Genomic DNA, 24,729 nt, shown 5'->3' with positions numbered 1-24,729 from the left:
ATAATAATCCCACCCAGAGGAGGAGGATATGTGAGGCCTGTAGTGCATTGTGATCTTTCGTGTCCTTCCTGAAGAATGCTATGCACAAGTTGCAAAGAGTGTTGGTTTGAGTCAGGATGAACTAGGGGACTTACAGGGCTTAAGCAGCCCACTCTGAAATGGAAAGTGCCTTAGCTTGAATTTATGGAATATATTTTGCTTTTTTTGTGTTTATTTGAAGGATTTGTCGAATGGAAGCAAAGGTTGGAGCAGAGGTGAATGGAAATTACAATAGTCTGCCTCGCCTCACCCCTCTGCTGCTCCTGCCCTAGGAAAGCAAGCTCGTACCTAGTTGCTTTGGGAAGCATCAGCCATCTCCCTTTCCCATTTCAATTATTTTGATTGAAGTATCGAAGGCAAATGTGTTGATTGGACCTCTCGGTGTGAGGCTTTTCTTGCTTTGTCTTTTCATCTGGCCTAGCTGAGCATCGCAGCAATTGCAGCTAATTGACTTAGCCTGTGTCAACTCACTGCAGGACAGGCCCGGCTGTTTCAGCTCTCCCAGTACAGCGGGCAGGGAATAAAAAACCAGCGGCTGAACGCTGCGTCAGGCTAGGATGGAGCCTGGGCTGAATGCACAGCAAGGGCATGGCGTGGAGGTGTGTGCTGAGGAACCCCCAGGGAGCCCCTGGGAAACCTGTGGGATGGTGGGGCAGGCCCAGTTTCTCAAAGCTGGCCTACTTGGCCTCTAAAGTAAACACTAATTTGCGGTCTCTTCGTAGGGAGGGAGCAGTCTAATAACGCTGGGATAACTTTCTTGCCAGCAACGCTTGTTCAGGGCAGCACTTAACTTCATCTAATTGGGACACTTGGCTTTCAACAGTTGGCCTGCAAAAATGGCAGACAGCCCGAAGGTGCCAGACGATCTGCTAGATGCCCATGAGAGACACTTCGCTGTGACACTGTGACATTGGCATGAGCAGGTGCTTCTGGTAGAGAGAAGGACAGAGTCCTCCTTCGACCAGTGGGTGCGTGGGGAAGGGCCCAGAAAGGTGAAGCTGGATGTGGCTGCAGGAGTGAGGAGTGACCAGCCTGACCTGTGGGACACGCTTCTGCCCCAGGATGTCTCTGGCAGCAAAGAGTCCTCCACGGACACTGGCTCCAAGGTCTGCCCTGTTGAGTTCTGTCCCAGTGGGGCCTTAAATAACAGGCAGATGTTTGCAGAGCGTGTATTATGGAAATCAGACCAGTCATAACTTGACTGCTCTAAAATAACGCGCGTCTCTTCTAAAGAGTGTCGGCTTAGTTTTTTTTGGCTGGAGGCAGAGACAAATTTGTGTGCGCAAGGCAGTGGCCTGTGTGGGGCGGCCGGGGGCCAAGCTGGGCCATTCCCATCCCTCGGGGCTCTCGGGCTGTCCCAGGGAGGCACCAACCTGGCAGCACATCCCCTGCTCCCGTGGGAGGGTTTCACTCCTTCCAGCTCCTCCTGGCTATTCCCAGTCCCTGCCCCGAGAGAGCCGGGGGCGCCGTGGCAATTAGGAGGTTGCCGAGGCAATTAGGAGGTTGTCGGTGTGGCCCCGCAGCTGCTGATTTGCATGTCTGCCTACATCGGGTAACTTCCATGTTTCTCCACATTCCTCCTCAGGGCTGCCAGCACGTGGCTGTCTCTCAGGAGCTCCTTCCCACACCCTGGCAGGTGCTATCCAGCATGTGACACAAGTTCTGTCCCCGGTGCCCCCAGCTGGTGGCTCAGCTTGGTGGGATGGCTCAGCAGCACATGGCAGGTTTGCAACCTGTAGCTGCCTTTCAGGGTTCCTCCTCCTGGGAAGTGGTTGTGGGCAGTGCTGCTTTGTCATCAGCACTTGTACAGGGTCACCTGCAAGAGTAATTAAGTGTTAAAGGTAAGCCTTAGTCTTGTTGGAAACTTAGTTTATTTTTTACATTTCCTGTCTTTTCAGCCCCTGGGCTGATCACATTGCCCTCCAGCAGGTGCTGGTGCCAAGGGAGGAAGGCTGTCTCCTCCTTTCCCTTGGCAGCCTCATCAGCTGGACCTGGAAAAGTATTGAATTAGCTTTATTATGCCACTGATTTGAAGTCATTACTGGTGTAAGCCGATGCAGTTCCATTATTGTTGATGGGATTGGGACTCTTCATGTCACAGGTGAATTGGACTCAATTAACCAAAGCTGTGGTCTTAATTAGAAGCTTGGCTTTCAGTGGCTCCTCCCGGGCCCCGGAGGTGGGACACCCCCTGTCACGTTTTGCCGCCCCACAGGGCTCAGCGAGTCAAGGGGAGAAGGTGCCTCTTTTTCCCATGCAGCATCTGCACGGACCGTGTGGCATCCTCTCCTGTGCTGCACATCCCGTCAGCTTTGCTCTGAGGGAGAGGAAACCCAGCACGAAATGTGGAAAGTGCAAACCTTCCCCTTTGGGCTTGCCAGTGCAGACACTGCTGCCTGTGTCACATCAGCTCTGGGTCTGCCCCTGTAGCCTAAGTAGTCCAGCCAGGGAGTGAGCATTTTGCCCTTTACTTGAGAGACTGTTAGTCAAGGGTTTTGACAGATACTTGGCTTGACAGGCAAAGTGGGAGTTCTCGTGTTTTCACTAGCTGACAAGTTTTCAGTGGCCATGCCTGGCTCTCCTGGCACCTGGATGAAGCAACATATCTGTAAGTGCTTCATGAAAAAGCTGATGCTCATTATTGCACTTAGAAAAACCCAGGCACAGAGAAGGAATCATCCATTTGTGGGACTGTCCAGCAGCCCAGCTCCCAGGGAGGTTCAGGGTCCTGCCCACTTGGCCTCTGTGGAAGAGGAACCTCTACCAAGTGACTTTGCAAATGGTTTCCTGCACCCTTGTCTTCACCTTTCTATAGGAAAAGGCAGCTCTCCTGAGGCACACTCGTGCTGGGGTGCCAGCACGTGCCACTGCAGCAGGGCTGGAATGCAGGACCATCCCAGGCGCATGCCTGGCTGCCTTCCCTCTGCTGCTAGAGGGGGCGACAGCCTTTTTTGAAAGCATGCACCGTCCTGCTAAATATAGCAACAGTGCAGGCTCTATTTTTAGTGTGCGTTTTAAGTGCCTTTTTCAGCAGAAGCCCTGCAGGATTTCAGCAACAGACCCCACAGCTGGGTGTCCCGGGGGTTTCAGTCCTTTCCCAGTGAGGAAGGATGTGCTGGGGATGGAGAGCTCATGTGTTGCACATCAGTGGCCCCATGTACCACATGCTCACCCAGCCGACTGCTGCAGAACAGGTGGTGTAGTGGCTGATTGCTGCCTCCTGATTGCTGCTCAGGAAGAGCTCCTTCCTCTACCTGGCTGCTGGGTAGTTTTGTCCTTTCTCTTCCCTCCCAAAGCTGGTAGGAGCACAGTAGCCACTTGGAAACCTCTTCTCCAAGCTCAGGTGTGGCTGTGGTTGACCAGCCTGCTCTGGAGTTAGGAGGGACTGAGCCCTAAGTGTGGATGAATATGGTTTAACCTGCAGCCTCATGTAAATCCCTTTCAGGCCAGACTCCCCATTCAAAGTTAGGATTTGATACTGGTTGACAGATACTAGGATTTGACACTGGTTGACAGATACTAGGATTTGACAGCTGTTGCACCCTGTCCTATGTCTAGCTGTGGACTGGCACTCCCTCTAGATGGTGAGGAAGGGCCGAGAAGAGGAAGGCCTGGGCAGTGGGAGAAGGCTCAGCTCGCTGTGGTTTAGGCTTGCTGTGAGCTGTTGCTGTAAATGTTCACTTGTCTGCTTGTGCTGCAGGTGGCAGCTTTCCTTGGGCCAAGCAGGAGTTTGAACCCACCAGCAGCCTTGGGGGCTACCCCTCTCTGCTCCACAGCTGCTAGGGAAAGTCTGCCTTTTCTTGGAGCCATCCAGAAGGACTGGGTGGTTCCTAGCAAGTGTCTGGAAGATACATGAGAGGAGACCCATGCTTAGCACCTCTGAGTTTGTGATCTGCAAAGTGTGCTTGTAGCTGCACATGCTGTCAGCACTGTCCTGCATATGGCCTGTGCCCAGGGGAGGCAGGGGAGAGAAAGGTGCTGCTATTTTTGTTCCAGTGGTTGTTTATGATGGTTGTTTCATTGCCTAGATAGTTTACGGTGGGTGGCATTCACATCAGACACTACCCCACACCTGAAAAACAGAAAACAAACAAAAGCTGAGATAAGTGGTGCTTTAAGGAAGATCAAAAACTTGCCTGCATGTTTCTTCTTCTTGGGGAAACCTACAGTACTACTGACAGATCAAATGCAGGTTTAGGTGTGTATTCATGGGGTCTTGGTGGGCCCTATTGTTCCACTCTAAAAATGGCAAATGAGTGGTATTACTGAGAGGATATGACAAGTTTGGTATGAATCATCCCATTAACACAGGAAAAAAGTATTCTATGAAATGATTATTTTTGACTCAAAGTAGATGGTCAAACATTGCCTCAGAAAGTTGCTGGAACAGAGCAGTGGACAATGAAATGGCTGTGTTTCAGGCTATAATCATATGAAACACATATCTTGCTACTTTCTTCTTCCTAACAAGCTTGCAGTGGTGCACATAGTACTCTCTGAGCCTGTTTTATTCTCGCTCCAGCTTGGCTGTGCTGGAGCAGCCCTTGCTGGTGCTCAGCATACTGTGCACCTCTGTATTTCCAGCCCTGTTACCTCAGACGGGTTGAACCCTGATGGCCGAATGAAAAGCATAGCATTGCTGAGCTGTGCTCTCCTGCTAAAGGTTTATCTTCATTTCACTTGCATAACTTGCATGTGTAGGGGCTACTCTCTGCTGCTATTGCTATGCAAGAAGTCAGCCTCTAAACTTAGCTCTGAGCCAAGACATCTTCCCCCGAAGATGCACGGCGCTTCTTTCCACCGTCACTGCGGACAGGAGGGGGTTATATAATTCAGAGTTCCTCTTTCAGGCTCTACAGTGCCTGTGCTTGAGTTTTGCCCTTCTCATGCCATGTGTGGTGACCCCTCTGCTGCGGCAGGGTGAGCGGTGCCAGGCTGTGCCGGTGCAGGCAGCGGGGCCGGCGGGTGCCCAGCGTGCACGGCTGCGGGAGCTGCCACTGGTGTTTCAGAGGGCACGGAGCTGACTCCGATCTAAGCAAAATCCTGTGCCAGCTGGGCAATGGGCAGAGATTAATAACTGCTTTGGAAGCCAGTTTTCCAGCCTACTGGCCGGAGGGCAAGCATCATGATAGTTGTAGCAGCTGGTTTGGAGAGGAGGGAAATGAGGGGAAGATAAAATTGCACGCCCAGAATGCCAGGGTAGCCTGTGTCCATGCTTTGATGTCTTCTCCCTCCACACCCTCCTGTGGGTTAAAAATGAAACTAGACTGCATTTATAATGGGTGTGTGAATATCTGTATTTAGCTCCTGCAAGCAGGCTCTTGGACTGAATCCTTGTATGTGGAGAGATACAGTTTGGCCAAAAGCAGGAATGGGTGTTTTCTGTGCTCTCATTGTGGGGACACACAGACACGTGTCATCTCATCAGTTCAGACATCTCAGCCCGACAAATTCTGACATACATGTCTGTCCTGGGTTATGAAAAGGAAAAAAGGGAGATTAAGTACCCTTTAATTCCTCCTTAATGGTCCTGAAATGTCTGAGTCATGGTTAGGACTGTGGGAAGAAGGCCCATTCTGTCTGCAATGAGGACACAGGCACACAGTTTTATTTCCAGTGAGATAAACAAACGTAGCTGCCTCTAAACCTCTGAAATCGATTTACACATCGAGCCCGGAGAAGCAGGGCTGAACATTCTCCCTGCAGTGCCCATTGCAGAGGGCCCGAGCCATCCTTGCAACCTCAGGAAGACTGGGGCAAAAGATGGGGTTCCTCCTGAATGGCAGAGGGGGTTTGCACGTGGAGGCAGGTAGCTCAGAGGAATTGTTTCCCTCCTGTTACTGTGCAACACTTCTGCATCCACTTCTGCATGGCGTGCTTTAATCAGCAGCCCTCCCCTCTTGGCCCCCAGGCCTTGAAATTCCACAAAACCCAATTAAGAGAGATGAGAGAGCTCTAGCATGTATACATATGAAATTTCAGAAGGCTGAAAAAGAGACTCTTAATACCATAAAGCCTGCCCTAAAGTAAAATTTGCATCTGAAATCTACATAGTTAACCCCGTGAGGAAGACAGCGTAGCTGAGTACAACTTTTTTCCCCCCCAGAGGGGTAACTTATCCAGGTCTGCTCTGTTTGGCATCAACCTGCTTGCAGCTGAGGAGCGCTGCAGAGTGAGCCCTGTGCCTTATATACAGCCTGCAGAGAGCATCAAGGAATTGTAGCTCCAACTTCAGAGTGCTCCAATGTCCCAGACAGAACAGAACAAAAAACAACCCCAGCCTGAGAAGATCATGCAAACTTCCCTAGGTCAGTAACCAAAAGCAGACTGGGTGGACAAGGTGCTTGTGAAGACTCATTAAAGGAGGTATTCAAGACTGATCTAATTATCACTTACAGATTCAGCACATTCAGCCTAGGGGTCCAAGTGTTTCATGCTTTACTAATCTGGTACTACATTGGCTTGTTTATAATGCCCATCTTGAACTGTCCTGAGAAAGACACGCACCTTTAAAAGAATCACAAGCAAACAAAAAACCCTTGGCAAATCCGCTCCTTTCTGTATGGCTTGAATGTTCACAGGGGAACTGGGGATAAATCTTTATTCCCCTTCCATGCTTTTATCTATCTCTTTTGCTATCTTGTTTGTATAAGATACAAAATTTCTCCTCCTATTATCCTACTTACAGCTTAATCATATACTAATTGGGGACCTTACTTCTGTTGCTGTGCTCTTTTTTGAGTCTCTGTATCCACCCCTAAGAACAGTGCACAAGTACCCTCTTCAATTAAGAGAAATTAAACAAGAGCTAAAAATCCGTCTGAAGGCTTTATATGATTCCCTTAGTTGACAGCAATGTGTTTTGGCTGTAAAGTGGCTGAAATCTGGGGAGGACGGTGGTTGGGACTGGGCAGCGTGCTGGGAACACAGGTAAGTATTTCCCTGCAAAAACACGAGGCCTCAAAGCTGCTTTTTTTATTACCTCCGGATTCTGCAAAGGGCTGGTTATCTCACGCTGCGAGCCAGCATGATCAAAGCCCCGAGAAAGGTCAGGCATTCCTCCAGGAGTGACACTCAGCTGCCGGCAGCGCTCCTCCAGCCCACAGCTCCCACAGCCCGGCTGCAGCGCCGAACTGAAATCCTTTATCTCGTTAACGAGTGAACCTACAGATTAGCCAGCCTGGCCTTAGCTTGATGTCGAGAGCATGTAACACCTGGCCTCGGCCTTCTGAAGAGGAAAGGTGGTTGTTTTTTTAAAAAATAATGTTGTGGGGGAGGCAGCATTTCCTTCCTCTGACTTAGCGCAAGAGAGTTAATGCTGATAAAAGCTGTGCTCCGTCTCTGTGCTACACCGAGGGGCTGCTCTCCTCATGTTCTCAGCTCCTACTTCTGTGCAGTTGATAAAAATGGTGAGTGCCAAAATCCTGGGCAGATGAGAAATCATCTACAGTATCTTCCAGCGAGAGGATATTGTTTTCTCACTGATTTGATAGACTGGCATTCAATTAGTCACTTGGAGCTGGTTGTCCCCCACAAGTGGCTTGTGCGTGGACAGGGAGGTTTGGGAGGGCGAGCGGAAGGAAGAGGTGTTTGAGATGAGTAAATCCTGTCTCTCTCTGCTTCCGCACGCGAGGTGCTGTATTTTTGCATCTGTGCTAGTTCAGTGGCATGTGGGGAGTGCATCCCTTGAGTAGGGGTGACAAGGATTCACCCCGTAGCTCACGGTCCTGTCTCTGGAGCCTGACTGTCCTTAGCCTGGTTGGTTGGCATAGGATATTTGCCATCTTTGTCTTCAAGCACAGGTGCTGAGACTCTGAGAAAGGCAAGGGGAGCTCTGCCTGTTTTGTGATGTGTCTTGGCTGTGAGATGGTGGAATTACGTTAACTGCCTGAAATTTGGAGTAATTTTCCATTTCAGATGAGGTGAAGGTATCCTTAACTATCTGTCCTATTCTAGGTGTAGGATAAAAGTAAGAGGTACCATAATTTCTCTCAATCAGAAAGGGTACTTTCTGCCATGAAGAGGAAAATAATTTTTTAGAGCAGAGGACTTGATTCCTTGATTGAGAGGCTGAAATGAATGTCCCTTAGTCTGTCTCCCAGCCTGTTTCTTGAAAAAAAGGGGCAGTAAAATTTTGCCTCATCTGTAAATAAACATGGCAAACTGTGTGGCTGGCTGTGGACATGAGGCCTCTCGAGCAAACTCAGAATGTCTGTGTGCAGCATCTGTGGGGCCTGCAGCAGGAGTGCCTGTGTCTCCTGCCCGAATGCCAGATGATCCTCAGATCATCCAGCTAAAAAATCTGCTCCCTCTGCAGGGGAGAGGTGAGGGTCTGGTCCTTGCCTCTGAAATTATGGAAGTGGGGAAGAAGTCTGCCAGTTCTGGTAGGAGCAAGGGAAGGCCAGAGAGAGCAGGAAGGAGCAGGGGGGAAAAAAACCCCAAACAAATAAAAAGTTGTCTCCAGTATGTGTTTGCCAACCTTGCCCACGTTGCTGGCTGGGGGTGGCAGCTGGAGGGGTTGCTGGGTGGCAGAGCTTGCCCAGCCCCAGTTCCAGGCCACACTGCACACTGCAGCAATTCCAGGGTTTGCTGCCCCACAGCAGCCACTGTGGGATGGGCAGGTCTCATGCAGAGCCCTCGTGTGTCCAGGCCAAAAAGGAAAAGGATTAAAGTTGCATTGGGGTATCTTGACCATTTGCCCTGTCAGCAGTGGAGGGGGGTGAGGGGCTGAGTGCTTCTCCAAGCTCTCCTGGCATGAGCTATTTTTTTGCCTGATAAATTGCTCAGTGGTGTTTTGCGGTCTCTAATGCCCTGTGTTTCTCCCAAGCACAGCCTTTATTGCAATGAAAAGGAGCAAAGAGGGATGTAGTTATGATAAGAAATTGTCCATCCTGGCCTCTGCCATGCTTTGAGGGTGGAGTTAATTGCACAGGGGAAGAATAATTGAATGAAAAATCAAACTGTTGGTAATGACAGCGTGATGGTAAACTTTGGAAGTGTCTCTTTAACGCAGTCGAGCATAACTCTCTTATAATGTTTGAGTTTAGTAGGATTGAAATATAATTGCAGGGTGACCCACTGATACTAGTGGGGCTCTATGTGCAGCTCTAAGCCCATCTGGAAGGGTGATTTACTGGAGGCTTGGGCAATCTGGCAATTTAGGCTCTCTTTTACGATGTTTAGACTTCTACCCATGTTATAAAGCACAGCCTAGGGCTTTTATGAGGTTGTAGGTGCCTGCTGCACAGAAATCAGGTTGTGGGCTGGGTGTGGGTTTTTTTGTTTTTAAGAGTGATTTTTAAATTTTAAAGGCCAGCTCTTGAATTAAAAAAAAAAAAAAAAAATCTATCAGCAGGCAGAAATATCCTGTGTGGGATTTAAAAGGCATCACGTGTCTTGTGCATAGCAGCAACCTTTTTTTAAGCCCTGTGGCCAAGTGGGTGAAGGAGCTTAGTGGTAACAGACCAGATTGAGTGGGGTGGGAAGAGGGAGTAGGTGAGCCCTATGCTTCTTCCTGTCTCCCCCCATCTCATGGGCTGCCACCCCAGCCACTGGAGTGTCTGCAGGTCAGTTCCCAGGACAGCCATGCCACCTGCATGGGTAAGGCCTGAAAGCTGAAGGAAAAGCTGGTTTTGGGGAACCTGAGGGTGTGGTGCAGTTCAATGAGCCAAGCAGGGCCAGGAGGCCCAGGCAGCTCCAGGGGTGAGTACAGGGTGATGGAGCAGAGGCAAGGATGGGCTGTAAACAGGGCTAGTGAAGAGTTGGGGGAGAGACAATGTCACCAACACAGGGAAAGATGCATTTTCTTAGAATCATAGAATCTCCTCAGTTGAAAGGGACCCACAAGGATCATCTAAGTCAAAGTTCTGGGCCTGCACAGGTCACCCCAAGAGTCACATCACATGTCTGAGTTTGTGTCCAAAGGCTTCTTGAACTCTGTCAGGCTGGTGCTGTGACCGCTTCCCTGGGGAGCCTGTTCCAGTGCCCAACCACGCTCTGGGTGAAAAACCTTTTCCTGATACCCAGCCTAAACCTCCCCTCACATAGCTTCACTTTGGGTCCTGAGGACTCCCTGGGTCACAATTGTGTGTTTCAGTGGGGACAGGTAGCTCTTAGAAGATGATCTAACTCCAAAGCTGATGTAGGAGCATCCCTCCAGGGCTCCTTTGTTGATTTCCCTCTGTGTCTGGAAGCAGGGCTTGTCGTGAGGTTGCCATATCTGCTTTTTGGGGAGCAGAAGAAAAATGTTTCCTAAGCTGCCCTGGGAGAGACAGAATACAGGCACAAAAATGGGGTGCACTATCTTATCTGAATATCCTTTTTCCACTCCTCCTGCAAACAGGCAGCTTACACAGGTCCATTAAAATTACAGTGCTCCACTTACCTGAGTCATCTCCCACTGTCAGCCCATGGCTGGGAGATGTCAGTCTGGGTTTTTTATGTCTTCTAAGATGCCATTTGGCAAACAGGACTAAAAATAATGAGCATTTAGATTTTGTGTCAGTAGCTCTGCAGCCAGCTGTGTTATGTGGTAGGTTTATTGCTCCTCCTTATTTCAAGAGTCCAAATGAAGCATTCAGCATTAATGGTTTGGGCCAAAAGAAGTGTTTCCAGCCCTGCTTCTTTGAGCTCATGCCTTGTTTGGGTCATTTGTTGCTCGTCCTTAGCTATGTGCTTGATTTTTGTAATTTTTAGCTACATAAAAATGTAATTTTAGGGCATGTTTTTGTGTCTCATTGATGTTACAAACCCTCATGGGAATGATCTATAAAATTAAGTTAGTAGCTTTTCAACACTTCTGTTTGTACTGAAATCATCTTGCAGAATGTGGTAGAGAAATAATTCCTGTTGTGACCTTCTACTGATGGTTCAAATAACCTGTCTAAGAGACATCCTGTTTCTGGAGGGCCCTATTGCTTTAATTCCTGTTAAAATTGGTTTTGTCTTCTGTGGAGCAGTGCTGCTGAAATTAAGTACTTGCAAATGCGTTTTACCTCCAGATAAACGTTGCAGTTTGCATTTTCAATCCCAGTGAAGCTTTAGCAGACTGCTACTTTTGGCCTAATCATTTGTACATTTTTAGGGATTTTTTTTTTTTTTTTAGTTTGAAAATGAATATTTTATTTTAAGCCTTTGGACCATCTTGCCCACATCCAATGATGGATGTCTAATGAGATGACTTTTTGCCTCCACTTAATGGTGATATTGTTTGCACTGATGTATGCTAAGACTTGATGCATTAAATCTTTGGTCATTAGCCGATGCCATTAGCAGAAAAGTCCAAATCACTTAGAGCTGGGACTTAAGACTTTTCATTAAAACCCAAATTTGCATGTTATTGGATAAATCTGCTAATACGGTTTAGCCGGACTCAAGGAAGTTACTTGAAAACTTTTAACAGTGCGTGCGCAGGGTCAATGATGCCTGAGAGCCTTGAATTTGAAGAAGATGCCCCCTCTGAGCGCATTTGCTGGGCAACACCTGCATCCATCCCACCCCACCCTGCCTGCCCCCACCACTTGTAATGCTGTGCATGCAGCCCCAGCTGTCAGCATTGCACTTCATGCTGGGCTCAGGTCTGCTCCACTGCTGCTAGGAAACCCCCTGCAGGAGCTAAAATCCCAGCAGCAGGATCTCCTAACCTCATGGTAAACTGGGGCAGCCCTTCCTGCTACTTTGGAGCCAGAGTGGGGTTTGGCCTTGGCACTGGTTTCCCTGCAGGGGTCTTCAAACAGCATCAGTGTGGTGGGGAGCAGGGCTTGCCAGGAGTAAAGGCCAGCTGAGAGGAGTCATTGATGTCATCAAGTTCGTCACTCCTCCATCATCACATCCATTCCTGTATTTTTTCCTTTTCATTCCCTGTTAGAGGGTGGATGAGGCAAGGGCACTTCCAAAAACATCAGTCATGTTGGGTGGCTTGACGAGCCCAGAGTGAGCTCTGCTTTGCTAGAAGATGCTGCCTGGTCAGCCTCTAAGTTGTTAGCCACGGTAGACAGAGGTTTTGAACACATAAAGGTGTGCCAGGTGCTCAGACAGGTGTTGAGCCCTTGTCCTTACCTTCTATATGACAGAGCTAAGGTGTTTTTCCAGTACATTTCATACTATTGCATTTTCTGTATCGAGAACATCTCTATTCAGTGCACCTTGAAAACTGCAGCTCAGAGAGGAGTTGACCCATTTCTCAGTTTTCTGGGCCTCTGATAGTCTTTGTTATGACATATGGTGCTGGATAGGCTGTAACATAGACTTAATATAAATACATTTAAGAGAGGTCCTATTTCAAGCACTTCTGATCCACTGTGTGTGCAGTGCCGAAAGGCATCTTCCTGTCACCAGGGTGCAGGATGGATTTTTTTTCTTGGTTCCCCCCAGGAGCCTGGGTCTGTATCCTGTGGGACGTGAGGAGGCCGATGAGGAAAAGTCATCCCATCCTGTGACGCATGTTGTCTGCCAGAACAGAAATGCTGGGCTTCAGAGGTTGTTGTCGGACAGCCTGCTTTCACACAACACTTGTGTGCTTATGTGGTAGATAGAGTTTTACTTGCCTGAGCCATTTCCAAGGTTTGAATATTGGACTGAAGCACATCCCTTTGCCTGTGAGAGAAGCCCATGAGCTTGTGGGTTTGAGTATGCTGGAGAAAATGCCCAAGTTGTTTGTGAGGAGGAATCCTGATAACCTTGAAGCAAGCAAAACAAGCTTGTGTCTTTGTCTTAGCAGACAGCTCTGGTGACAGAAACCAGAGCAGCTTTGTCCCCAGGGAAGAGCTGAAGATGGCACAAGAGGTGACACCAGGATATGGACTCCAGCCCCCCACCCAGAACCCCTGGGGGTCCCTGGTCACATTACACTGTTCCCCCCTGGCAAGCTGCTGGGCTCTGGAAACTGCCTCTGATGTCCAGTGGGCTTCCTCTGGTGGCTTAGGACAACTGTCCTTATTGTCCAAGTGAGCAGTAAGTCAGAACTCTGCAACCCAGGGACTCAAGCTTGGGCTTGTTAAAACACTGCTGGGCCTCTGTTCTCTTTGGCCAATAACAAACCGAAAGTGTTCTGGACAGGCCAGGAAACAATGGGGGAAAACACCTTTCCAGCTGATGGATTGCTTGTATGTGACAAGGATGCACTAGGCAAAAGAGGGGATACTGTGGAGGGTAAAGGCTCATGGGGTATGTCACCATCCAGAGCATTTGTAGTGGCAGCAGTCCCATTTACCAGGTTTTTAGGGGTGCTAAGAGACTCCTGGCATTGAGTGTGGGATTCGACGATGCTTGTTGGGTGTGGGGCTCGTCTTTACATCAGGAAAAAAGTGAGATGCTCAGGATGGCCAAAGTTAAAGTGTCTTCTTGCAGAAATCAGAGCTTAAAACAAGCATTGGCTGTCAAATTGTGGAGTGTTTGCTGGCAGCTGATCTCCATCTAAGAGAACCCATTGCTGAGTTTAGAAAGTGAAATAAGTCATTGCAAAATATTGTAACAGGGAAAGCCTTTTCTGTGAGCATGTGGCTTTTCTGCTAATTAAATGCCCTATCAGTAATATTTCCAAAACCAATGGACTGTGTAAAACTAGGTGTAATCTCTGTGTATGTGAACTGGCAGTGCAGAAATTGAAGTGGGCTTGTCCTCCCCTGATCAGAGCCTTACAAGACCTGCCTGGCTCCCCATATGGTTCACCAGCACTCCAGGTCTCCCGACAGCCTTCCTGAGCAGGCAAGAACAAACAAATTAAGAAGTCATGGGAGAGAAGAAAATTGAGATAGCAGGGGATTTCTAATCAAGCTATTTTAATACTGGGTGTGCTTTAATCACTTACTTAATGGCAGTGCTTAATGAACACTTGAAATAAAGCATGTTTCTGTCAAATATTCAACACCCGTGTTTTTAAAGCTGTCTTGAGGGAACTCAAATGCTTATTACAACTTTTCAGAAAAAAAAATATCACAGTTGTGTTATATTAATATCCAAGACTGAAGGGGAAGGAGGGGTGAAAAAGCTGGAAAAAGACAAGAATGTAGTCAAGCCAATAGTGGTGGTTTCTCAGTAATGTTGCAATTAACCTGAATTTAGTGACTGACAGTAATCCATCTAGATAGATACTTATCCTAGGCTTTGTCAACTTACATTTACGCTTTCCTTTGCAATGCTCTCCTGGCTGTTGCACTGAATTCTTTATTGCACACCAACCCTTCGGGCTTCTGGCAGAGCAGTTTCCTCCAGTTCCTCTTGCCTGTCCTTGTGTGCTGCCTGCACTTGCTTCAGGTGCTGATCTTTGTGCCTGTGGACTGTGGCGTGGTTCTGTTGGCCATGAAGCTGCCTTTCCCATGCATTGCAGACACAGCCACTTGCTGCTGGCCTTCCCAAAAAGGAAAGTGGTGTGAGCAACTGGAAAAAGGTCACAAACTTTTCCTGCTCCCAAATAACCATGGGAAGCTCTAGAAAGCATCCTGGGTGCCTACCTCCTTTACCTGCTGATGATGTACTGGCAGCTTTTTCTCTCCAGCTTCTGAGGGCTTCTGGCATGCTGGTTTCATGATGCAGTGTGTCCTTGGGAGATGGGGAAACTTTCTATAACTGACTTAGAGTAGCTTTCGTGTTCTGGCCTTTCCTGACTCCCAGTACTAAGTGCAACTTAGTTCCGTAGTGAAGAGTTGAATACAGTACGTGAGGAAAAGGGGGATCGGGAGGATTTTTTTCTGACCTCGTCAAACCATCAACTTGCCCCCTGAAACGTGCAGGTTTGATTTTAGTTTTGCTCTGAGTAAGCGTTAGCGGTCTGCAGCAGTCTGAAGCTGTAAAGTTTCGCATCAGCATCGATTCAGCATTTCACTTCACCTCCTTAAAATGGCGAGTCCCTGGGGCGTCCCCCCTGCTGTTGGTAAGCACGAAAGGTCAGTAAGATAAATGGCCTCCTGCTGCCCAGTTGTGAAGCAGGGTTAAAAGACTGCACCTTTTTTATTTGTCTTTCATAAATCACAGTATTCCTAAACCTTGGTTTCCTGTGAGCAGTGTGTTCCTGTGTGCGTGCTTTCCTATCCCTGTTGCTTTTAGCTTCAGGTGAGGTTAAAAGTAATGCTGCAAGCCACCCCCCACCATACCCACTCTGGTATTTTCCCAACTGCACTGTCCAAGGATTGGAGAAGGTTTTGAAAATTCAGCATAAAATAATCTCTGCTGTCAAGAGCCTAGAAAGAAGCTGGCTTTGGACATAAAAACCTTTGCTCTAAGAAATGGTTAAGAGACTGAGCTCTATATATTGACATTGCTGCATCTTTGCGAAGTTGTCTATGAAAAGGGATTGTATGATAGCTCCCAGGGAGGTTGCAAATTGTGATTGCTGTTACTGCTGGTGCTGATGAGCTTGTTTCCTCTACTGGTCACTAGTTCTGGTCAAAACACGTTGCTGTTACCTCCTCCTTTTCCACCACTGCTACTCCTTTGCTGAAGCCTGTCCATGATGAGTCCAGATGTGGTCTTGGTTTTGACATTGCTCCAAAGTAACATTCTTCTTGATCTTGCATTTTTATTGCAACAGCTGGTCAGCAAAGGCATAAATACAGAGTTCATTTAGCCATTAAAATGCTGTTGGTATTTTGAGAGGACAGCTGAAACTGCTATCTTCTGGGTTTGCTAAAACCTTCAGCCTAAAAATGATTTCAGGGCTCCAGAAATGAGAATAGGCCAAAAAAGCGATGAATTTTTCTTGTCTCTTCAAATCAAGGTAGCCTCAAATTCTCCAACAATAACAGGACCATTTAGTCTTTTTATTTTGAGGTACTGCTATAGCAGTAGTGGAAAGGTTTGGAGATGTTTTGGTGGTGGGTTTTTTTTTTTTGAGGAGCTATCTGTTGTGTTTTCCCCCTAAACTTAACACTTGCTGTCAAAAAGTTGAAGCTTTCTTCAAATGACCCTCTCTTTCAGAAATGAAAGGGAATGCATGCATTTATTCATCCTTAAGTTGGGGTTTTTTTTGGTTTTTTTTAGTTGACTTATTTTAGTCTTAATTGAGAAGACCATCTGCTAGAATTTGTAACTAATGCATAACTTGCTGACAGGAGAGAGAGAGTGGACAGGCTGGGGCCATTTTTTTTGGGCTTTTTAGAAGCGACTTTGCATTTGAAGAAAAGAGGAAAAACAAAAACCAACCCAGCACCTCTTTGGATGTTGGCAAGGGGCGCTTGGGTCTTGTGTGCAGAGGCTTGCTTGCCTCATGGTTCTCTGCAAATCTCCCTGCCTGCCTGCAACCTCCTTTGTAGATGCTTGTCCTTTGAAGGGTCATTAATTTAATATCTTTCTCTGTGCAGCAGCTGGAACAAATGGTGGCCCCAGCTCCAGCAGGAGCTCCCAGCTGCCCGCCTCGCCCAGCGCTGACCTACAGGCATTTTTGCCATGGCTGTCTCAGGCTTTTTATAGTTTTTGCACACTTGTTGCATATAAGATACCTGACAGGTTTGGGCCTTCACTGAAGCATTAGCTGGCTGTTTGGGGAGGGCTTGAGGTTTGTTACTCTGGACTCTTGCTTTTCTTCAGAAGCATTTCAAAATGAGGGAAAACTTACTGGATTCAGACTGAAATTGTGCCACAGCATTTAACCACGAACTCACCAGAGATTAGTCTGAACTGTCTCACAGTGTGCTCCTCGGATGAGAGGGCAGGCACATGTCTGAAATGGTGAGTGGCTCTGAGAGTGCAGGTGCGGTACTGCTGGTGCAGGGCACTTGCAGGGGTCACCCAACCATGTGGCAGCAGCTGTGCCAGTGCTGCAGCCAGGGGATTTCTCACTCTGCTCCTTGCCCTGGCCAAATGCCTGAGTAAGTTCAAGCTTTAGCACTTGCAGACTGTGATTGCTGTTTGCAAGGGAAGTGTTTGCTGTTGTACTGACCTGTTCCTGAGTTACTTTAACACAGCAATAGCTTTAAACAGGTGTCCAGTGCATAGCAAAGCTCCTGATGGGATAATGTCAACTGCTGGGCCAGAGCCCTCTTCCCTGCCAGCTCTTACCCTTTGCCCACCAACACTGTACTGGGGATTTTGGGGTTTTATTTCAGGTCAGTCTTAGAACTGAACAGCAGTTTCATCTTAGCCCTAACTGGCCAAATCATTTGGCTCCTGCTGTTTCCAGTACATGTATGCTCTGACAGTCCTGTTGGTGTCCTTCAGGGGACTGTCCCCTGCCTGCACTGCCATGCTTGGGAGAAATAACAGATACCAACAGGGAAGGCCAAGCTGAAGAGAAAAAGTGCCCTAGGGAGGGCCACACAGAGGCCAGTTCCCAAAGGCTGCCGGGATGGTCTGTGCTGCAAGACTGTGCTCTGGGACTGGAGCCCTGGTGGCTGTGTGGTCTCTGAGAAGGAGACCACCAAGGTTGAGTCACTCAGGAGTGTCCCTTTGAGTTCTGTGGGGCACAGCTGTGTGTCCTCAGGCCAACAGGAAAGGCTATCCTTTTGCCATGAGCCTTTAGTGTTTGTAACAGGTAGCAACACATGCATGATAAGGTGTCCTAAAACATAACAGGAGGTCCTCATTTTTAGTAATTTAGTAATTTACTTTTTCCAAATTGCCTGTCTTGAGCTATGCTGTATGTTCCATTTCCTTTACTTTCCAGGTCATGTGAAGAACCTTAGGCACAGAGAATATAACTTCACTGGTGTGTTGTGGTAATAAACCATTTATGCCACATCAGAGCTGTGCTAGGGACGGCTTCAACAAACCTTCAGCTTCTCCAGATCAACTTGGAAATGAGAATGGAAATGGAAATTTCATCCTCATTCACTTTATGGTGGTTTTAGAAGCTGCTTGGGTACCTACTTGCACCAAAATGCTATGTTTTGGTGGGTGGATGAAGTATAATTTCTGTACTAAAATACTAAAGAACCTCACATAGGACAGTGCGTAATTATGTAATTGTCTCATTGACTGATGGGGTTTTACAGATTTTCAGGCTGTGCTGAGGAGAAAATGTGGACCATGCCTGTATTAGATATGAATGTCACCAGTGTGCCAGGGAGAGCTGGTTGTGGGCTTGGTCAGCAGGTGCTCCACAGGCCATGGGGAATGGAGTTCCCCCTGCATGGAGGTCATGTTGACCAAGCTCGGATCTCTGTCAGTCTCTCAGGTGTTTCTGCAGCTGTATGCATTGTCTTTGGAGGATTTGGGCAGACAAATGTAGTAGGGATGCCATGTTTGTGGGAGGAGGAAGCCTATGGGTAAAGACTGGGAAGCAGTAGAAGCAGTCTCATCAGCACAGTTTAGTACCTGAGTGTGAGGTGGGATTTGGCCATGATTCACAGCCCTGGAAGGCAGTAGTGCCCACTGTGAGCAGCAGCTGGTGGAAGAGGCTTTGGCAACATCCCCAGTCCAGATGTCCCCAGGGAAAGGGTGCAGGGCAGTGTCCATGGGACTGCATGAGCCTTGGGCCCAGCTGGGGGTGAGAGGGCTGAGAGGGTGGCAAGAGGGGCATCCAGGTGTCTGCATACGAGGTCTTGGTCTCCTGCCCTGAGCCCTTTCTGTGAGGAAGGCCCAGATAATCCATCTGGGTTGCCTTGTGAGGCAGGAGCCATGGCAGAACCATTTCAAGTCCATAGGACTTTTGGAAAATATGTCATCAGGCCTTTCTCCTCCTGGTTTCACCATGCATGTGTTAACCTCTGTGTCCTCCTGCTGTCGATCACTGTGGCCATCTCGGTGGGACCAGAGGGAACAGGGAGGCTCAGCCTGTGCCCAGCGAGCCCCCGTCTGTTGTCACGTTGGGGCGACCCACAGGATTTAGCCAGAGATCCCCGGGTCTTCCCAAAGCAGTGTGGGGCGGGCAGGCTGGAAAGCTTTGCATTATTGCTATCTTTTATTGTTACTTTTTTTTTTATCCCAATTTCTAGCTCTGCAGACCCCCAAATGCTCTTAATGGAGATATGGCCCGTTTATATGTTAATTTTAAGCCCGCTGACAAGCGGTTTGCCTTTCTCCTGACTTCTCACGGTTCCTTCGCCCGTTGAAAGCCGCTGCCATGGGCTTAGGGGATAAGGTGCTGAGAATTAGAAAATAAAATAAAATCTGCAGGATGCTGTAGAGCGAGGGGGTACAGGGATTGGCATGCTCTAAGTATAAATGGGTGATTTCTGAAAGCAAGGAACCCTGATACCAGGGGCGTGCATGACAATTACATCCAGTACAATACAAAATGTTAATTACTAAATTTTGAGAAATTAATGCTGATTAGCAGCTGTGTGTGTGTGTGACCTAAATACATCTATTGCTTATCTTTATTCATAATATACAGTTTATTGTTGATAAAGTAGTGACTGAACAGTGGGCTGGCCCACAAGTCTCATATCTAAAGACTGAGGCCCAATTTGTTAATTGTCTGAAATTTGTTGGTATCTGTTTTTTGTGGAATTTATACAAATGGGGAAGATGAATAGCAGTCTAAGCTATCCCCTTTACAAGTCAACTCATAGATATTATTGAGAATTTATATTGCTTGTATTATTTGGTCATAAAAATGGACCTAATGCTTGTTGGCTTTAAAACACCTACTAGCGCTGCTTTCTCTCTCCATCTTGAAAAATATAAGACAAGGCCGGAGCTTAAATTAAAATCCTCAGGTTCTTATCTCTTTCCCACAGGAAAGCAAATCTGTGTTGAAAACCGTAAAATTAAGAGGAGAGCAAGGATAGCATAATTTAGCAAAAATTCATGGCACCAGATTCTGAGCTATATGACTGGAGGGATAGGTCAGACATTAAGAAGATACTGCCTGCTAATGCAAGTTCCTTAAGGTGGTGCTCTGGAAACAAGGAAAGCCGAAAATGCTGCACTGGTTCCCGTTTGCTCCCTTTCCTCTACTTCTTAACAATAAATTGAGTTGTCCATTTAATAACCTGTCTGTTTCCAGAAGTCCAGAAAAATCATGGACTTGTGCATGGAGCTAACATCTTCTTTGTACCAGGATTTCAATAGTGAACTGAATGAAAATTAATTTCATTGGCCTCTTAAATTATTTTTTTTTTCTTAATTCCTTACGTTTGACAGGCTCTCTGTGCACTCAGTGTGTCTGTCTGAAGGAGAGCTTTATTTTTTGGTGGGGTTTTATTAAAAACCTGTTTGTTCCACAATTATTTGTTCTAAGGGGCAGGGTAGAGTGGCAGGGAACAAATGAGGAGTGCCTGTTACATGCTGGCATCATCACTACAGCTCATCCCACCATGGAAAAAGAGCATGGAAAGAGCAACTTGAGTTTCAAGCAGCGTTAATAATGCAGGATTTCATTTGGATTGAGGAGTTTTGTTGTCTTGCAACCTTGAGCTTAGGGGGTAATTTTGGACAGCATCCTTCTGTCATGCTGCCCGCCTCCTCCCCTGTGCCTCTGCACTCTGGGAAGTGCTGGTAGGAAGTGCGCATCTTGTCATGCAGGACATCACCTTATGGCACCCATTTCAGTACCCTCGTGGGTGTTTGCAACACTTTGAGTTTTCCTTGATAGGGTCAGAGGACCCCCGAGCTGTCCCCATGCACTCAGCAGGTCTCCCCTCTAACTCTCTTTGAGAGGCCACTGCCAGCTGCTTATATACAAAATCAGGCTTCTAAGGGTGACCCTTTAGTTACCTGGTAGACAGACCAAGAGTTTTCAACCAGAGTTTGTAAAACTGCAAGGGGAAAACTTGCTGTTCCTCTTGTGATGGCAGGGGTTTGTCCCAGCTGTGCCATGCCACAGCTGTGCAGGAAGAGCAGTGGGGAGGAAGAGGGAAATTGATGAAGCTTGTGTTGCCTTTAAGGCTGGAGATACGGCAAACCTGTACTTTAAACCTTCTTTTTTTAAATGCTGTTCCCAAATGCTGCTCACCAAAGGGTTTCTCCAGCAGTGCTGCTGACTGCAGCCCTTGGTGCACAGTGCCTGCCTGCCCAGCATGTTGCTCCTCCTGCCCTGCAGCTCCATTTGCCATTTCCGCAGCCCTGTCTCAATGTCTCCCAAATGCCTTTCTTCCTGCTCCCGGCCCCCACCCATTTCCCTGCATTTCCTCAATATCTGCATCCCTCTTCAGGTGCCAGTGGTTTGAGGATGCCGATTCTGGCAGCAAACCTGGTTTCCATCCACTAGCCCCAGTGTCATGTCTGTCCATCTGTTTCCCTCGCTTCAGTAGTGCAACTATTTAAAAACAGCATTTTGGAAATGTTGGGGTTTTTTTGGTTTTTTTCAAAGCAGAAGCTTCACCTCGCTAACACAATTTAATTTTTGTTCTTCTCTTGCAGTCCAACAAGGTGCCCGTGGTACAGCCTTCTCATGCGGTTCACCCCCTCACCCCTCTTATCACCTACAGCGATGAGCACTTTTCCCCGGGGTCACACCCGTCTCATGTCCCCTCTGACGTCAGCTCCAAACAAGGTGAGCCCATCCTTGCCCAGCTCAGGGAGGATGCAGGGTGGTCCTGATGCTCTCTGTGCTGCTGACAGAGCCCATATTACCAATTTGTAATATTTTTAGAGGGAGGCTTCCAGGTGCACAGGCCTGTTTTCAGAGATGGTAATTCTGCTGTGATGCCGATACTTAACTTGGCTGCTTAAATTTTTATGCTCTTTCTAATGCGATAATTTTGGTTTGCTTTTCTCATCAAAGTCTTTCAAATAGAGCAGCCAGTCTTCACCATCTCCTGTGGTGCCCAAGGCTTGCAGCATGCAAATACAGAAAGGGCAACCATCCCTCACCTTCCCGAAAACAGGGGAAGAGTGCTTCAATAGTGGTGTTATTGAAACCTTTTCTTTCACTTTATTTTATGTCCTTGTATTCTGGCTGTCCATATTCTTCTATATGTCAGTTGGCATAATCAAAGCACTGCCCATAAAAATAGTTTTGAGCCTGTGCAAGTAAAAGTTTTATAAATATGATGTTTTTTAATCTTCTTGTGCTGGCTGCCTTCTGCAGGAAGCATCTTTTCAGATGTCCAAGTCATGACAGTCAGTTTTCTCTGCACCTCTAGGACCCCTTAAGGCAAACACAAAAGCCTCCTAGATTCACATCTGGGAATGTCAGACCAGCTCTGCTCAGGGTTAGTCTGCAGGCCCCCAGGAAAGAGCAGACATTCTCCAAGATGTCAAGTTCAGCCTTTGCCAAGAGCCTCTGCCCAGTACCCAGGAGAACACAAGGGATTCCTGGGAAGGGTGTGCTTGCTTGCAGTGGGTTGCAAGAGCTGGGGAGGAATGTGATGGATGGTGGGGAGGTGCAAGGGGAGGACTGTCCATGGCTGTCACAGGTCTGAGCTGGAGTTTGGGTAAGAACCTGAGCAGAAGAAGCCTTCATGAGAGAGCTGGTGGTGAGGAGGGAAAGAGAGAGAGCAGAGGCTTTACAAAGGCAATCACGGTAGTCTGGATATCTCTGAGTGGGCAGGAAGTCTGTCAGTGCCATGACTGGTCCTGGAGGGTGCCTGTCCCTGCCTCTCTCTGTGCTCACATGTCACACCACGTGCTGTGACACCCAGTAGACAAAATCCTGAAGCTCTGCTTTACCTGGGCACACATCCATATGCACAGTTATCCCATTTATCTGAAGAGGCTTTTAGTCATCATTGTTCAGGGAGAGAGACTTTTTTTGTTCTGTCTTTCCCTGAATGCCTAGGTTTTGTTTTGGCTGCACTATGGAGATAATAACATGAGCTACATCCAGAAAATGCTATGGCCTGGTGGCTCTGTGTGGTTTTTGCTGTTTGTTGGTTAGGTTTTGTTTTTTTCTAGGGAGGGAGAATACAAAAAGCACTCTGACTGGAAAGCCTGGCCTGTAAATATGTATATAATATCTTTTTTAGACTTGGAAGAAGCAAACGGAGACCTCCTGTCCTCATTTATCTTTCTCCTTTGCATCAGTGCCCAGGAGAAGGATATTCACACTCATTCCTTGAAATCCCAGGGGTGCCACGTGTTAAGAGAATGGGATTTCCACCTCTTGCTGAAGCTGGCTGTGACAGCTGGGCCACAACCTGCTGCTGCAGTTTCTGAGCTCAAGAGGTTTTTGCTTACTGCATGCTGAGTTTGCCCTTCTGTGCCCCATTTTTTTGCCTTTACCCCAGTTTATTTTTGCATTCCTGTATAGCAGACCCCAACTGAACAATATCTGGTTTGTTGGTTTTTTGTTTCTGCTGCACATCCTCTCTTCTGCTTCCTCTCCCCTGTCCGGCATCCCACCAGTCACGTCCCCATCCCTGATGAGTGCAAGCCTGCTGAGGGGCTCTGCCAGGAGGCACAAAACTCATTGCCCTCTGGTGTTCCTGAACAGGCTCTTGATCCCTTTGCTCAGTGTCTGGCAAAGATGGGGATGGATGATGTGGAGAATGCAGGCTGGAGACTACTGGTTTTGTCTGGGATGGTCTCCTTGATGTGTGTGGTCTTTCTGTCCATACTCCCTGTTTCGGCGCCACCGGCGTGTGGGAGCAGCCGCAGTGAAGTAGCCCATGCAGTTGCTGCAAAGAGAGGATTTTTTTTTCCTCAGGTCCTCTGCCAAACGCCTCCAACCATTGTTTCTGTCCTTGCCTCCCACTGTGGGTCTGGAACAAGGCACTGCCCTGGCGCCCCTAGCCCTGGTGCCCTCCTCCCACCAAAATCCTCCAACAAGGGGGTCCACAGAAGCTTGCCCTCAGCGCTGCCTCTTGCACCCAAGGCACTTTGGGATGGACACACAGCACTGCCTTCCTAAAGGCAGTCACTTATTTATTTTATTTTTTTTAATTTATTTTTTCTTTTAATTTTTTATTTTTCTTCTTAACCGTCTCAAGAGAACTTGCTTCGGAGGGCACCGGCCATGTGGTGGCTCTGTGTGCTCCTGAGGGTGCTAAGTGCTGGTAGCCCTCCATAAGGGGCCAGAAGTTTAGGATTAGCAAGAGCAACTGTGCATTAGTTAAGAGACAGCAGTGTTGTCTCCTTGGGTCAGAACTGCAGATTCTGAGGAAGGAGTGGCCCAGCTCCTTGAGCAGAAGTCATGTCATCAGTTCCAGGAGCATCAGTCATCATCAGAGATGTGAGAGACGAGATGCTGCTCTTCTTTTACTCCTTGTTTGGTTTTCTTTTTTTTTTTTAGCCACTCGGAAAGAGTGTTCCCCCTCATGTAAAAGCCCTGGGATATGTAAAGTGTTTCCTTTCCTGTCAGCTACCAGCTGTTTTACGCCTTTGAAAAGACAACTGGCCGGAAATTCGATCCTCACTTAGGTTGTGGTTCCAAGTCTGAAAATTCAGGTTTTTTGAGACATTGACACCACTGGTATTTTTTTCCATGCTTTCCTGTATGCAGTCCTGACAGATTTTCTTCAAATCTTGTAATTAAATTCAGACGATTTAAATACAAACTGGGGAGGGGAATAAATCAGTAACATCAGTCTATAAACTAAGTCTCAAGGTAGCACACGCTCATTCTTGGACCTTTGGAGTGTCACCACATAAATATTTAATACCCTTTTAAAGCAGCTGATTTAACATGTGAAGTAGACTTAACAATTCCTTCTGCTTCACCCCCTCTTCCCCAAACACATTTAAATAAACCAATGTCTTTGTGGCCTCTGCAACTGTAATTCCATGTCTCCTGGGGCACAAGGTTTAGGTGAAGAATGGAGACCACAGACCCTTTTGGGATGAGGATTAGCTTTAATCTTGAGGTGATTCTTGCAGTTGTAGGACTCTGTGTTCTGGGGAATGTGAGCTGATGGATCATTACTGATGGGACTC

The 24,729-nt window shown here is 47.6% G+C and overlaps 1 protein-coding gene across 3 annotated transcripts in view; it reads left to right on the top strand.

Moving 5' to 3' along the window:
• LEF1 (lymphoid enhancer binding factor 1) overlaps positions 1–24,729 on the top strand; it is a 71,031-nt gene that overhangs the window by 19,806 nt on the left and 26,496 nt on the right. For all 3 annotated transcript variants that reach the window (XM_058837804.1, XM_058837803.1, XM_058837805.1), the window contains exon 5: positions 21,277–21,409. In XM_058837804.1, the coding sequence (XP_058693787.1) occupies positions 21,277–21,409 (133 nt within the window). The remainder of the gene's footprint in view (positions 1–21,276; positions 21,410–24,729) is intronic.

The sequence above is a fragment of the Poecile atricapillus genome, chromosome 4 (assembly GCF_030490865.1).
Source record: "Poecile atricapillus isolate bPoeAtr1 chromosome 4, bPoeAtr1.hap1, whole genome shotgun sequence".
NCBI lineage: Eukaryota > Metazoa > Chordata > Aves > Passeriformes > Paridae > Poecile > Poecile atricapillus.
This window is presented reverse-complemented; position numbering and strand designations above follow the sequence as displayed.